The sequence below is a fragment of the Arachis hypogaea genome, chromosome 15, assembly GCF_003086295.3.
Source record: "Arachis hypogaea cultivar Tifrunner chromosome 15, arahy.Tifrunner.gnm2.J5K5, whole genome shotgun sequence".
NCBI classification, from domain to species: domain Eukaryota; kingdom Viridiplantae; phylum Streptophyta; class Magnoliopsida; order Fabales; family Fabaceae; genus Arachis; species Arachis hypogaea.
Genome location: NC_092050.1, coordinates 11,782,628 through 11,798,174, shown reverse-complemented (window position 1 = coordinate 11,798,174; position 15,547 = coordinate 11,782,628). Strand labels below are relative to the sequence as shown.

At 28.9% G+C, this 15,547-nt stretch overlaps 1 protein-coding gene and 1 long non-coding RNA gene across 9 annotated transcripts; both read left to right on the top strand.

Moving 5' to 3' along the window:
• Positions 1-1,418: 1,418 nt before the first annotated feature.
• LOC112749474 (uncharacterized) lies at positions 1,419-11,175 on the top strand. 8 transcript variants are annotated; one of them, XM_072218595.1, is made up of 8 exons: positions 1,441-1,650; positions 1,723-1,769; positions 2,297-2,358; positions 8,557-8,799; positions 8,896-9,096; positions 9,190-9,282; positions 9,369-9,470; positions 10,598-11,175. In XM_072218595.1, the coding sequence occupies exons 3-8, from the start codon at positions 2,314-2,316 to the stop codon at positions 10,817-10,819; spliced, it is 906 nt and encodes a 301-aa protein (XP_072074696.1). In that variant the 5' UTR covers positions 1,441-1,650; positions 1,723-1,769; positions 2,297-2,313; the 3' UTR covers positions 10,820-11,175. The 8 variants fall into 8 exon arrangements, with proteins under 8 accessions (XP_072074697.1, XP_072074699.1, XP_072074696.1 ...); XM_072218601.1 differs by having other exon boundaries at positions 10,578-11,175; XM_072218596.1 differs by lacking the exon at positions 1,723-1,769 and having other exon boundaries at positions 1,419-1,650.
• On the top strand, positions 6,253-7,592 carry LOC140172953 (uncharacterized). The gene is made up of 3 exons (XR_011873153.1): positions 6,253-6,446; positions 6,568-6,795; positions 6,943-7,592. It is a non-coding gene; the product is annotated as an uncharacterized lncRNA (long non-coding RNA).
• Positions 11,176-15,547: the final 4,372 nt, after the last annotated feature.

The window sequence follows — 15,547 nt, the reverse complement described above, 5'->3', positions numbered from 1 at the left end:
GCGACATCATCGAAACTTAGACGGTAACATCTTAGTACCAATACAAGTCAGACATTACTTCAAAAAAAAAAATCTAGACCTCACGTTTAAGTCCAAATTAAATACAATTTAGTTTTATAACCCTCATAGAACAGTTGACATACAAAAATTAAATCACAACTAAAATAATAAGCTTAGTTTTTTTTTTCAAAGGAATTGATTATTGTATTGATTGGAAAAAAAAATCAATTGATGCGTCTTTCCACATGTCCAGAATAATAGCATAAGGACAGAATGAGCATTTTCTATGGCCAGCAGAAATTAAAGTAGGGCAAACCAAAAAAATATATTCAAATAATTTTGTCACTAACAAAAATGTATTTGAATTTTGTTATCAATAAAAATATTCTTAAATAATTTTAAAACGCGACAAAAATGTGTAACAGTAAATATGCATTTTTAAAAAAATATTTTAGAAATTAAATTTTGATGTATTTTTTATAAGTATGATTAGAAAAATATAATATTTTATCCTTAAAATTTAGTAATTTTTTATTAAGTATATATTTTTTTTGTGATTTTTTTGTCAACAATCTATAATGCTTTTAAAAATAAAAAAATATAGAGATCAAATTTTTATTTCGTTTTTTATGTGTATTTTTTAAATAATTATTTAAATATTTCTATAAAATATTGGATCAAATACATAAGTGGTTTGTCAAATACAAAAGCTATTTACCACTTACAAAAAAAATTTAGATATTTTTATCGCATTTTTAAATTATTTGAGAATATTTTTATCAATAACAACATTTGAATGTATTTTTGTCAATAACAAAATTATTCGAATACATTTTTACTAATTTATCCATCAAAGTATTTACTTAAAGAATTTAGAAAGAAAGAGTAAAGTAGCATCTTCGAATGAGGAGAGGAATGCATCTTCTTTATTTTCCAAAATCAATGTTGATGCCTTGCAAATTTTGCTACAAATCGAAGAGTTTGAGTCGGAATTTTCACAAGCGTTTTCATTCTCCCTTCAGACACAATAACATTTTGAAAAAGTATAGGTAAACAATGGAAATATTAAATAATGTGAACAATAAATATGTCGAATATTCAATTCAATTATAGGTATGCAAATGATTATATTCATTATTTTTAATTGGATGGTTATTCATTTTGATTCAGATTACTCATGCATAGTTAATAATAGATGGATGTTCAATTTAATAGGTGTGCGGATGGTTATTCTAATGTTAGGGTTTAGAGGATAATTTAAGAGTACACTACAAAAAAAGAAAGCAATTTCAACACTCTTTTTTTAACAATCATAATTAAATGTCAAAATTAATATATATTTTTAATAAATATTATAAATGTCAACTTTTCTATTTTTTTTTTTTGATAAATAACTTGACCGTCGAAAATTATTGTTCAATTTTGACGGTCCCCAATTTATTTCACTAAGAAATAAGAAAGCATCATACTGCTCCTTTCCCTTGGCTCCGTCAAAAATATCACACTCCTCTCGGTCATTCTTCAGCTCTAGTATAATGATGATGAGAAAGTATAGCCATGCATGTTAACAGACATAAATTGCTCCAGTATAACTTCAATCTCAAGATCTCGTTTCATTCTTGAGTTCCAAAATCAACTTCGTTTTATTAGGTATTTTTTTCCTCTCTCAAGATTTTTTTATTCTTTCATAAATCTGTTTTAATTTTTGTTTTCATGCTTCAGATTTCAAAATTTTTATATTCAAGCTTCTTATTACTTTACGTATTAAGGTAAGTATTCATATTCTTAGATCTATTCTCTAATTTATATTTTCTGATTTGGCTTTTTATTGATCTATTTTATAATTCGTAATTTTTTATTTGTTCGTCATACCTAATTGCTCTTGAATTTGATCCTCATATTTGATTTGGTAATTTGTGTAAATATGTTCTATATATTTGGTAATTTGCTCTACTCTGTTTGATTTTTCTATTTCTTTTATTCATAATAAAAAAGTGAGAGAAAAATAACTGTGACTTGGTGATGCAATTTTAGTGTTTGTTCTATTTTAGAGTTTTATTCAATTTATGTTTTATCTAATTTGACTTCTAATCCTTTGTTTTTTTTTCCTTTCAATTTTCGCACACCAAGTGTTTGTTCTATTTCCTAAATCAAAAGTTCATATCAAATAGGAGTATCTAACTTTACTTTGAGAGCTTGGATATATATATATATATTCTATTTTGAGAGTCTGAATTTCTATAATATATTAATTTGCATTAGTAATATTGTTTATTTGCTTAATTGCTTAATATAGGTCAAACAATTTTATCAATGGCTTCCAAATTACTGTTGAAGAAACAAAGTCAACCAATTGAGGCAAGTATTCTTTATTATTGAAGCTTACTCTTTGTTAAACTTAAAGAATTTTAATTGTGTTTAGTGGCATTTTAATTTTTCATGTACTGCAATCTCACTGCTCTTTTAATGGTTCTCAGCCCCTTCATTTCTTTATCCCAAACATATATATGTACTTCAATATTTTATTTTATTTTATTTGGTTCTTACCTATCCTTAAATACTCTGTAGGGGTGAAGGCTAAATTTGTACTATAACTTTTGCCATCTCTGCTGTTTTTCATTAGTCCAAAACAAGAGAGTCTAGGGTTGCCATCCTGTCCACCATTGATACCATGTAGACATATACATTGCTTGATAAAACATACTGACTTAAGAAAAGGAATAAGCCTGCTCATAGAAGCTTAACTACCTAATCGAACAAAATTCTATAAGCATTAAGATCATGGTATAATGCCCTTCCTTGACTGCTGCAATATTCCAATGCTTGTGCCAAATACAAGGAAACTCTCAGCCTCATTGCCCATTCCATGGGCTGGGACTCCCCTGCCAGACGGATTTCGCACAAATCACAATCACAAATCAGTGGTTATTAACTTAACATTTCTGAAAACATTTAGCTTCTCATGCAAAATGTCTAGTCCATGGCAATTGTTGACACAACATGGCATATCTCAAAACATTCATTCCCTCTATATGTTACAAATGATTACAATTAACAAAACCAAACAGAGAAAAAATGAATGGAACTCACAGTGAAAGAGGTGCTTGGAGAGAGTTTCATGGGGCATAAACTCTGCCACAAGTAACCTCTCTTCTCCTTCACAGCAACAAAACCAAAAGCTTATTCTTTATATGACCTTTTTTTCTTTTTATTGGTATTCTAGGATCTCCAAATCTAGCCAACACTTGTTCACATTCTTTTCTGCTATTCCACACCATTTCTTCTAGCAAAAATTACCCTTAGATTATTTATTCTTTTTAAAGTTTGAGTGCTTTTTTTTAACTCTCTGAACTACTTATCCTTAGTTTTTGTCAACTGAGATTTTATTTCTATAATATTCTGTTAATTACTTCAAGTAGATTTGGCATGCATGAAAGAATTTCTAGCTTTTATAAGTACCACTACTTTAATTTCGTTTGTCGTTAATTATCTGTCAATTAAGTAGTGCATGTATGTTCATTTCTTTTTGCTTTAACTTTTAGGATTCCTAGACACCACATATATATGCCTAATGCATAGAATTAAATTCCCTAGGTTCATATAGATTTGGATTTTAATTTAGATGGTTGCATGGATTATTCATTATACAAAAAGTGATGTTTGCATTATTTTTTATTATTTGTTATACATTTATTATGATAAAATAAAAAATTTATCTTTTATCATAAATATTAATTATTTTTTAAAAGAATGTAAAAAAAATTATAAAATTATACATAAATAATAATAACAGATATAAAATTCTAGTTTTTAATTTAAGGTACATCAGTACATGTGCACCAATGCATATTAGCGCAGTGTTGGAATAGTAGCCAAATAGGTTCGAGTTTGGAGGTTTCCGCTTTCAGGTTTAGGCCTCTTTGGAACTTAGCCGCAACAAGATCACAACTTTGCTTTCAGATTTTTTCTTAACTGATTTCTATTGATTATTTTTAGCTTTTGGTATAGACTCTGTTACATGCATTCTTTGGATTTTATTATAGCTACACTTGTGTTTTAAAATTTTTTTTTCTATTGAGGCTTGTGGTTTCTGGTGCTTATTTTTAATATTTTTTTTAGGTATGTTAAGCTTGTCATATATTCAATGGACAAGGATTGGATGCAAATTAAGAATAGAGCGCTTTTACAATATAGGAGAGGTGTCAAGGAGTTCTTAGATTTTGCCTTTAGTCATACAAAGGATGATAAGATATATTGTCCGTGTTTTAAATGCAATAATTGCCTTAGAAAATCTCGTGAACAAGTAGAATTTGATCTTCTAAGTCATGGCATAGTGAGAAATTATACAACTTGGTACCACCATGGAGAATCGCTACAAGATGAGTCACCCTATTCAAGTTCATTTGATAGTGAGGATGATTATATGGATAAAGATGACATGGAAAACATGTTAAGGGATCATTTTGGAGTTTGGGATATAGAAGAGGATATTGAAGAACCTAATAAAGAGCATATAGAAGAGGATATAGGAGAACCTTATGAAGAGCATGTAGAAGAACCTAATGAAGATGCAGCAAAGTTTTACAAACTTTTGGATGATTATGAGAAAGAACTATATCCAAGATGTACGCAATTTTTAAAGCTCTCGTTTTTTATGAGATTATTCCATATTAAATGTCTTGGTGGATGGAGTAATAAATCATTTTCTATGTTACTTGAGTTATTGAACGATTCCTTTCCAAAAGGGGTATAACTACCGGCGTCTTACTATGAAGCTAGGAAGATTATTCGAGATCTTGGCTTGGATTATGATAAAATAGATGCTTGTATTAATGATTGTATGCTATTTTGAAAAGATCATGATAAGAAAGAAACTTGTGATCATTGTGGTGCTTCAAGGTGGAAGTTTAAGGAGAAAGATGGAAAGAGAAAAAAAATTCCTATAAAAGTTCTCCGTTACTTTCGAATAACTCCAAGGCTTAAAAGGTTATATATGTCAACGAAGACAGCATTTGATATGAGATGGCATGATGCAAAGCGAATTGATGATGGGTATTTACGTCATTCAGCTGACTCAGAAGCATGGAAATCATTTGATGAGTTACATAAGTCCTTTTCTGATGAACCTAGAAATGTAAGGCTTGGATTAGCAAGTGATGGGTTTAACCCCTTTGGAAATATGAGTACTACATATAGTGTTTGACCTGTGGTACTTATACCATATAACTTGCCACCTTGAAAATGCATGAAGGATCCTTATCTAATGTTATCATTGCTGATACCGGGTTTAAAATCTCCAGGAAAGGCAATAGATACATATCTAAGGCCTTTAATTGAAGAATTAAAAGAATTATGGAATGTAGGAGTTGATACCTTTGATGCATATGAAAAAAAAAATTTTAAAATGCGTGCAACTATATTATAGACAGTAAATGACTTTCCAGCATATGGAGATCTATCTAGATGGAATACGAGAGGGGCACTTCGTTGCCCCACTTGTAATGTTGAGACTCAATCTAAGTTTCTTACTAATGGAAAGAAATTTTGCTTCCTAGATCATCGACACTTCTTGCCAATTAGACATAGATGGCGACGTGAAAAAGAATTGTTTGATGGCACAAAAGAACTTAGGCGTCTTCCCAAGCAACTCTCTGGTGATGATATTCTTCAACAAATTTTTAACTTAGAAGGCTTAGTAGTTAGTAATCATAAAGATATTAAAAAAGGAAGAGAAGTGCAGCAGGAAAAGAAATGGGAAGTTCCAATCCATGGTTGAAAAAAATCATCTTCTTTGAATTTCCATATTGGAGGACTTTATTGTTGCGTCATAATTTAGATGTCATGCACATAGAGAAGAATATATGTGACAATGTTCTTGGGACATTGATGGATATTCCAGGAAAAACAAAAGATAATTTAAATTCTCGTTTGGATATGGAAGAGTTAGGCATAAAGAAAGATTTGCATCCTATTAGAGAGGGAGAAAAGGTGTTGTCATTACCTGATGCCATTTATAAATTGAATAATAAAGAAAGGAGGAGTTTGTGTGAATTTTTACAAAATGTCAAAGTACCAGATGGATATTCTTCAAATATTAGGAGATGTATTAACCTAAAAGAGAAAAAGATTTATGGCTTAAAGACTCATGATTGTCATGTTCTTCTAGAGTGCTTCCTTCCGCTTATTTTACAGGGTCTTTTCTCATCACATGATGTGCGTAGTGCATTAATAGGACTTTGCATTTTTTTCAAGGAGTTGTGCTCAAAAGTTCTAACAGTGAAAAATCTTGAAAAGATTGAAGAACAAATCATCATCATAATTTGCAAGTTGGAAATGATATTTCCGCCTTCATTTTTTGATGTCATGATCCATTTACCTATCCATTTGGCAAGTGAGGCGAAGATTGCAGGACCGGTCCATTATCGATGGATGTACCCTATTGAGAGGTAAATATTATTTTATCATGTAATATTTTAGATAAAATGTTCAATAAATTCCTTTACTCATAATGAATGCTTATTATTTTATCATGCAAGTTGCAAATGAATGCTTATTATTTTGCTCAAGATACTTTAATGGTATTGAAACAAAGCATAATCGAGTTGGAAGAAATTGGGATGGTGCAATAACTCATGGTTATAAAGTTGAAACAAAGGATAAAGTACTACCGATTTTCAAGCAAACTGGAAGACCCACAAGAAATTGTAAAGTGACAAGAAGATTGAGTCTAGAAGAAATAAAGCAATCTCATCTTTATATTTTGAAGAACTGTGATCAAGTTACTCCTTTCATATGGTAAGCATAGTTGTATTTAGATAATATTTAACTTTTATTTTAGAAGTATTGCTTAAAACTTATTGGCTACTTTTTAATCAGGTTACATACTACTTTTTAAAGTCACGTAAGAATTTTTTTAACTATATCTTTTCTTTTTCAAATCAGGTTACATCTTTGTATAAAGAAAAAGATGAACAAGTAACCCATCAACTTTTATGTTTAGCAAGAGGTCCAGCAAGAGAAGCCATATGCTATAAAGGATACAAAGCAAACGGTTTTATCTTCCACACAAAAGATTGTGAGAATCATAGAAAAACTCAAAGTAGTGGAGTTATGGTAAAGCTAAATTGTGGAAAGGAGTATTATGGAGTCATTGAGGATATTGTGGAGTTATCATATATGAATGATAACAAAGTTGTAATGTTCAAATGCTTATGGTGGGATGTGGACAATTATGGTAGAGGAGTGAAAGTAGATGAATATGATGTCACCCTGGTAAATAAATATCGCACTTTGAAGACAAAAGAAGTATTTGTTATGGCATGTCAATCTGAGCAAGTATTCTATGTTGAAGATATTTGTAACTCCAATTGACAATGTGTTGTAAAAGTAACTCCACGTGACTATTTTAGCATGCCTTTAGAAGAGGAGGAGGAGGAGGAAGTGGCTGATGATATGTTTGATGAATAAATAGAGTAATAGATAGATTTTCTTTTTTTACTTGAAACCTTTTCTAATAGAAATTAATTGCAATTATGTTTTTAGGATTTTAATGTTTCTATTTAATATTTCTATTGAAATCCTTTTGATGTGCTTTTGTTGGTTTTAATAATGAATATGATTTGTTGATTTAGCCAAAGACCTCAAAGATTATTAATAGTGTTGCTGCTAGAAGAAATAAAAGGATTCAGAGTCTTGTATCTAGAAGAAATTTAGCTCCATCAAGTCATTTACAACAAGCTGATTTTCTTTCTAATAATGATGGAGTGCATGGAAAAAAAGCAAGTTCATCAAGTCACTCACAACTTAGAAGGCAATTTGACTCCCTTTCTAATGATGATGGAGTGCATGGAAAAAAAGCAAGTTCATCAAGTCACTCACAACTTAGAAGGCAATTTGACTCCCTTTCTAATGATGATAAAGTGGATGAAGAAGAATTCGAATCCGATATATATTCTTTAGCATTCTTTAATTTCATTAGTCTCTTTTGGATATTTATTATGAGGTAGATTTAGTTTTCTGACATAAAAATATTAATTGCATGACTAATTTTATTTATATGTCTTCTTTGTGACATTAATGCCATACCATAAACTTTGAAGCTAGTGACTATAATTAGAAAAATATTAGTGCTATACCATATAGATTTAAAGGGTGATGGGGTGTGAGAAGAGAAGAGAAGGGCAGTAATTAAAAACTGAAGGAGGGGACAGGGGCATGGGTCAGGGTGGGTGCGTGCAGTGCAGTGCAGGGTGTAACAAAGACAAGCCATTTATTATTCTTCCCCCCATTAAATTCTAAGTTGCAGAGGTGAGTCTTATATACTAGTATATTATTATATATCTGGCTAGCTAGGAATCCTGCTTATGCCATCTAGTCTATATATAATGTATGCTTCTTTTGTCCTTTTCCAATGCTAGTTATTTTTTTGTCCTCTAAATTAAAATCTACTGTTTTCTTTGTATTTTCTCCACTTGTTGTCTAAATAAATTCCTATTGTCTCCACTAATATATGTCTGAAAAAATATCTTACTCCTATTATCTCACTGATTTAAATAGATTTTGTTGCACCGAAAAAAAAAAGTGAGAGGACCTACACGCAATCTTGAGTTAGCAAAGTTACCAGCTGGAAAAAGACTTGACATAAACTGGAGAATGAATAGGCCAGTTGGTCCAAATGCAAAGTTGTTCAAATCAAGACGTACTATTCTAGTTCGTGATGTAAAGAATGCACCACTAAAGGTTAAAGAATGGGCTGATATCAAAATAGAGAACAAAATAAAGATGTTTGACCTAGTTTTGGTAATATTCATGTTCTCCTTATTATGTTTTCACATGCTTTTTTTTATTTTTATGTCTATAAACTCAAACTAATAGTATATGTTATGTTCTTTTAAGACATACTTTAAAGTTGAAGGTCGAAAGCATTTAGTATGGGCTCAAATGAATTCTTCTTATCGGAGTTATCGACATCTACTAAAGAAAAGGTATTTTGAACCTTATGATAACCCTGAAATTGCTCGAGCCAATATACCATTGAAAATGGAAAAAGAGGATTGGGATTACCTTGTGAATCTTTGGATTGATGAAGGCTGGCAGGTTTGTACTTCACATGACATAATAATTGTTAATTGACTTAGATTTAACTAGCCTCTTTTATCACATGTTATAACATATTTTGTTAATTACTAGAAAATAAGTCAACAAAATAAGATGAGTCGAGCTGCAAATAGCATTATCCATACCACTGGTGCTAAGGGAGCCCAACAAAGAGCTGAAGAGGCGGCATCTAAATTTTACTAATTTATAGACTTAATTTGAAGATATATATTAGTTGTTATATTTATAAGATATGTTATTTGTGGCTACAGTTTGAGCAAACAGGACAAGAAATTGACCGTCTTCGTCTTTGGGAGCTTACGCATACCCGTGCTAATGGACAAGCTTGCAATGAAGAAACTCAAGAAAAACTTGTAAGATATTAGGAGCTATTTCTGCTTCAGATTTTGTTGTGAAAGTCTTGAAAAATTGTGTTTGTTTTGTCCTTAGTTTATGTATGTTAAATTTTCTGCTTGTTAAAGAAGTCTCTAAATTTTCTACTTGTTTGATTTTGTTAAAGATATGTTAAATTTTCTGCCTGTTCTGCCTGGCATTTAATGTTGCTAATTGGTTTCTTTGCGGTGAATAGTTCAATTCTTTAACACTCTTCCAACAAAAAAATCATTGTTAGTCTGTAATTGTAGTAAGATGGTAAAGTGTGATGCAATATTTTTCATCATTAGAGTGCTATCAGCTGAACAGGTACTTTTTATCAAGTTGTGCATGCTTCAACTTTGGGTTTTGAATCTTGAGCCTAGTAACTGGTCCCACTTAGCCCAGCAATAATGTGAGCCTGATTGGTATGACCCCTTAAGTGTGCTACCTTGGGCCGTTAGAGCTTTTGGATTTTGTAGAAAATTAATTACATATTTTCTGGAATGTGGAATCTGAAACATTCTTTGCACAACATAGTCCTTCTTATGAGCTCTGTCTGGAATATTTTGTACATACTTATATGAGACAAAATCAGCAAATCTTAGAAGGTGGGCAACCAATTAAAAAGACTATTATTTTGAAATCATGTAGATGTAAAGAATTTAAGCTGGTTATTGATTATTAAAGCTCTTGAGCAATGCATATCATCATTATGAAGTGATTATGTATAACTTGTGGGCTGTGGTATAATTGAGTGACAGTGGTATCCAAAATACAACCTGCAGAGTTTCATTTGCATAATAAATGTGAATTTTCTATAAGTATATGTGATTTATGACACAGTTAATAAAATAAGAGACAAGTATGAAGGTAATCAGGTAGAACATATAACAATTTTATTTCTTAACCGAAATTTAAGGACAGTTTTATTACATTTAAGTGTGGTCTTGGTATTATCATGGTTCTCACAAAATTATCCTCTAGTTCTCACTACTCAGTCAAAAGTAATTTTAATGCTGAAATGTTTGGTGAATGTCGATATTTATATTTATGTTTTAAAAGCATTTTATATTTATGTTTACATATATTTTTATTGATTTTATTAGGTTGATTTGATCCTTTTTAGGATTTACTTAAGGAATTATCATCTCAAGTAAATGAAGGAACATTAGAGATGAATGAACATGAGGTGATGGTAGAAGTATTTGGACCTGAACGACATGGACGAGTTCGTGGTTATGGGGCTGGCGTGACACCTACACAGTTATGGGGTCCTAGATCATTCATATTTTCTGATCTCCAAACAAAACTTCAATGTGCAGAAAAAAATATGAAGACTCTAAAATAGAGGTGGAAGATTTAAAGAAAAAGGTAGATCATATGACAGGAATACTTGAGCAACTATTGGATGGAAGGTTGCCTATAACTCAAAGTGATAACAATCCTACTTCACTTGATTAATGCTCAAGACTTTGATGAGTTTATGTGTGATTCATATAGCACTATACAAAAAAGAACATTAATATGATATTGAGTATTGGTTTTGGTACTTGGTGTTAATTGTTGTTGATATACTTGTCAAATGCTAAATAAGGAATGCTATTTGTACTAGTTTTGAATCATGATCAATGATCAAAATTGCAAAGTTCTTGTTTGATTTTATACAATGATTATGTATGATAAAGTGAAAGCATATTCATGTCATAGTGGTAGAATTTTTGTTTTGTCTATTGTTATAGTAATTTTTATTTAAAAAACAAATAATAGGTGAAACTAACTTTAACTTTTATAATAATGAATGTCAAAAAAAATATAATTGAGTTTTTTTATGGTAAAAAATTGTCAAAAAATATCCATGATATAGTATATTTCACGGTTAATAATTGTAAAAAATTGTTGTTGAAAATTTTTTATGGTCAATAAGTGTCAAAATAAATAGTATTTTTAACGGTTAATAAGTATCACAAAAAATATATTCTCAAATTTTTCTAACATTATTTTTGACGGCCAATATTTATCAAAATAAGATTAAGCTTTTTTGACAATTACTTATATGTTAAAAATACTATTTTTGACAAAACTTTTATTAACATATTTTCACAATTAAAATAGTATCAAAAATTGTTTTATTGACGATTTTTAATTCTTTTTTGACACATATAATCCTCAAAAATAATCTATATTGTTGTAGTGGTAAAGTATTTTTTTACTTTATTGAACCAATTCTAGAATCCATTGTTTACATTGTTCACAAAAATCATTGTTTACCTAACAAAATTCATACAAATTTAGCCAGCCAATCTCCATAGTAAATAGGCTATCCGAACTAGATTATCTCTTAAATCTGATCTCTTCATTAGTGTTTCCATAATAAATTGCATTTTTGTGTTTTTTTTTTTAAATTTTAAATTTTTTTTATATACTCTTTGATTTGTCAATCACAATATTTGATAATGGATAATAAATCATTGTAATTGACAAGCCAAAGAATATATAAAAAAAATCAAAAAAAAAAGAAAAAATAGTATTGAAATATAGATAAATATTATTAATTTTACAAAATTTTAAATCTGAAGGTTATAACATAAGTAAAAGAAGAACATAAATAATCATGAAAAGAAGCATATCCGTTTGTGTCACTGTGAGATTAGAATATTTAGAGTATTTTACCAAATAACTTTTATGGAGAATTATAACAAATAAGAAATTATAATTATATCCTAATAAAAGTTAAATAACTAATTGATCCGTCAGTTATAATTCGACCTAAAAAGAATCTATAAACTCAAAATCTAAACAAAGTCAAATAATCAAGTATCAATTTAAATCAGCATAAGAATCTCTCCGTAAATCTTTTTAAATAAACCCGAACGAGTCACCAAAATACAGGTATTTGATAAGGAGGCCACTCAGATAAAGACACCTAAAACGTCTTTTTTTAAAGATGTTTTCATATTATGTTTTAATTGGTTTCTGTATAATTTATTCGGTGTTCCTCATCACATATTATTAAATTCTTCAAAAGATTTTCTTTCCAGAAACAATAAAAAACATTTAATTTGGACTAAAACAAAAAAGATAATAAATTAACTATTAGATTTTTTTTAAAATATTATTTATATAAAAAAATATATCACATTCATCAAAATATATATATATATATATAACAAGCTCTTAAAATTTTTATAAATAAAAAAATAATTAATTTATATTCGTATAATATATAAAATAATTACTATATTATTATTATATTATATATTAAGATTTACTAATTTAAATTTTTTTTATTTTTAATATAAGTATTAGAAATAAATAAAATTTTTATAACTAAATATAGTGTAACAAAATATATATAATATTAATTAGTTTTTAAAAAATTCTGAAAACATGATTTTTTCTAATAAAGTGTTATTAAAAAATTAACATTATAAAAACTAATTTCAACCAATATGATATAATAGGTTATTAAATATATTTAATACAAAACACATTAAATATAAATTTTTATTGAGTTTAAATTTTAAATAATTTTTAATTGAATTTCGAATATTTTTATTTTAAAGAGTTAAAATATTTTAACATCATTTTTTTCGTATCTTTTTAATTGAGTCTTTGATTTTTTAAATTATAAACCTTATTTATAATTAAGAGTAATGTTTTAACACCACCAATTAGTCATACATATAAAAATACAAGAACAATTCTATTGTCATAATTATAATCTAACTTTATAAGCAATACAATACAATGAAACTATATATAAGTAATATAACTAAATTTTATCTACATCTATAATCACATTTCATAAATAATATAATTAAATTATATTTATGTTTATAATTAAAATATGAATAAAAATACAAAAAATTATCAGGATAGTTAATTTTTTTGTTCATAATTTTTTTTATTATTTTTGTTGTGAAAAGTTTAATTATTTTAATAATTAATTATTTTTTAAAAAAGATAATTGAATAACACAAAAGTCTTATTAAGAGTAATTTATTTATATATGATTAAAAAATAATTGAATAATTATATACAGTAAAAAATTAATATTATTAAAAAATAAAATTAAACTTTATTTTAAAATTAAAAATAAAGTTTATTTAAAAATAAAATTAAAAATCATGTTTTTTTCTCTTTTTTCCAAAATTTATCTACGAGTAATTCTATAAATATTTTATGATGAATAAAAATATTAAACTCGTACTAAAATTTATTCTAATAAAATTTATTTTTATTCTACTAAACGTTAAATAAACTATTGAAAAGAATTTTGTTTCCTCCATTAGAGAAGAATGATAAACTTCCATACTTCTATTATGTTATGGCAATAATTTGGCATGTTATTTTTTAATGTACATAATAATAATAATAATAATAATAATAATAATAATAATAATAATAATAATAATAATAATAATAATAATAATAATAATAATAATAAAAAACAAGTATATCACAGTAAAAAAGGAAGCACGTCACCAAATAATTTATCATCCGACTTATATATGAATCAAATTGATAATATGAGGGCTAACACTACAAAAATCGATAATAAAGTTAGGGACTTACAAAACCTTTCTTAAGATCATAGAAAAAAAATGTTTATATTTGTGTGATATATAAAACAATTATCATATTATTATTATTATTACATTATATATATATATATATATATATATATATATATATATATATGAGCAAAAAAAGTCCAACTGTTTTAAAGTAAAAAAAAAAATTATTTGATTAAATATTCTTGTATTTAGTACTTTTTTTTTAGCACTTCCTCTTAGTTAAAAATATAACATTATAATTTTTTAGTTATTATTGCTAGGGGTGTTTACAGATGGGATATGGCTGAAATTTCGATCCAATCCGCACTAAACTCATTAGATCAAATTCGATATTCGCACTTTTTATGTTTGGATCAGATATCAAATATATCCATAAAATAAAAAATATTAAAAAATGTTATTTTTATAAAAAAAAGTCAATATTTTTTTTGTTTACTTTTGTAAACATATTTACTTCTATCTGATTAGAGTGTGGATCCGATTCGATCCAATCCGATCATCTCACAGATCAGATCATATCCTCAAATTACAGATCAGATACGGATAAATACTGTGGATTTATATGGATATGATCTAATCTATAAACACCCCTAACTACTACTATAGGTTCATTGTTGCAAAAGAATGCTTCTTTTATTATAAATCATTATTAGATCTTAATTACCATTAAAACAACTTAATTGTCAACAAAGAGATAATACTTATTGGTCTCTGAAATTATGTTCGTATTTGAATCCATAGTTGTAAAAACCATGGTTCTGAAAATCAAACCGGATCGACCGGTTCAACCGGAAAAATCGAAAACCGGTCACTTAGTCGGTCCGGGTAAGGTCAGAAACCGCCTGGTAAAAAACCAGTGAAAAAACCAATCGAACCGGCGGTTAACTGGTGAACCGGGAGAACCGTCTGGTTTTTTACCGGTTTTTGGTTTGGATAAACTACTAAACGGCGTTGTTTTGAAGGTAAAAAAAAAAAAGAGAGAAGCTAAACGCAACGAACCATAATCCTAATCTCAGTCTCATACTCTCACAAGAGAAAGCACAGCATAGCCACCACGGGCAGAAGAGAAAGCACCCACGGGCCACAATCGAGCAGCCCCTCTTCGCCGTCGCATAGCCACCACCATCGTCACCGCATCCCACCGCCATCGCCACCGCATCCCACATCCCACAGCCCCTCTTCGCCGTCGCACAGCCCCTCTTCGTCGTCGCCGAGCTCCCCTCCTCGTTGGTCGTCGCCGAGCTCACCTCCTCCATCGTCGTCGCCGAGCTCGCCTCCTCCTTCGTCGCCGTTATTCGCCGCTGGTAATACTCTGTTCTTATTCGTTTGTGCCTTCCACCTCGCCTCCTATTTAATCGTCACCTCCTCCTTCCACCTCGCTGCCTTCTGATTTTCTGTGCTTGATTTTATGATTTATTAGCTTGCGATTTGTTCATGATTTGTTATCTGTGCTTGATTTTATAATTTTTCTGTTCATGATTTGTTATATGTGTTCATGT

Excerpts from the sequence above, each read along its gene's own strand:
- LOC112749474 (XM_072218596.1), top strand. The coding sequence starts at position 2,314 with ATGGCTTCCAAATTACTGTTGAAGAAACAAAGTCAACCAATTGAG. Across the intron at positions 8,800-8,895 it reads AGATGTTTGACCTAGTTTTG|ACATACTTTAAAGTTGAAGG; the intron begins GTAATATTCATG and ends TGTTCTTTTAAG. Across the intron at positions 9,471-10,597 it reads AAGAAACTCAAGAAAAACTT|GATTTACTTAAGGAATTATC; the intron begins GTAAGATATTAG and ends GATCCTTTTTAG.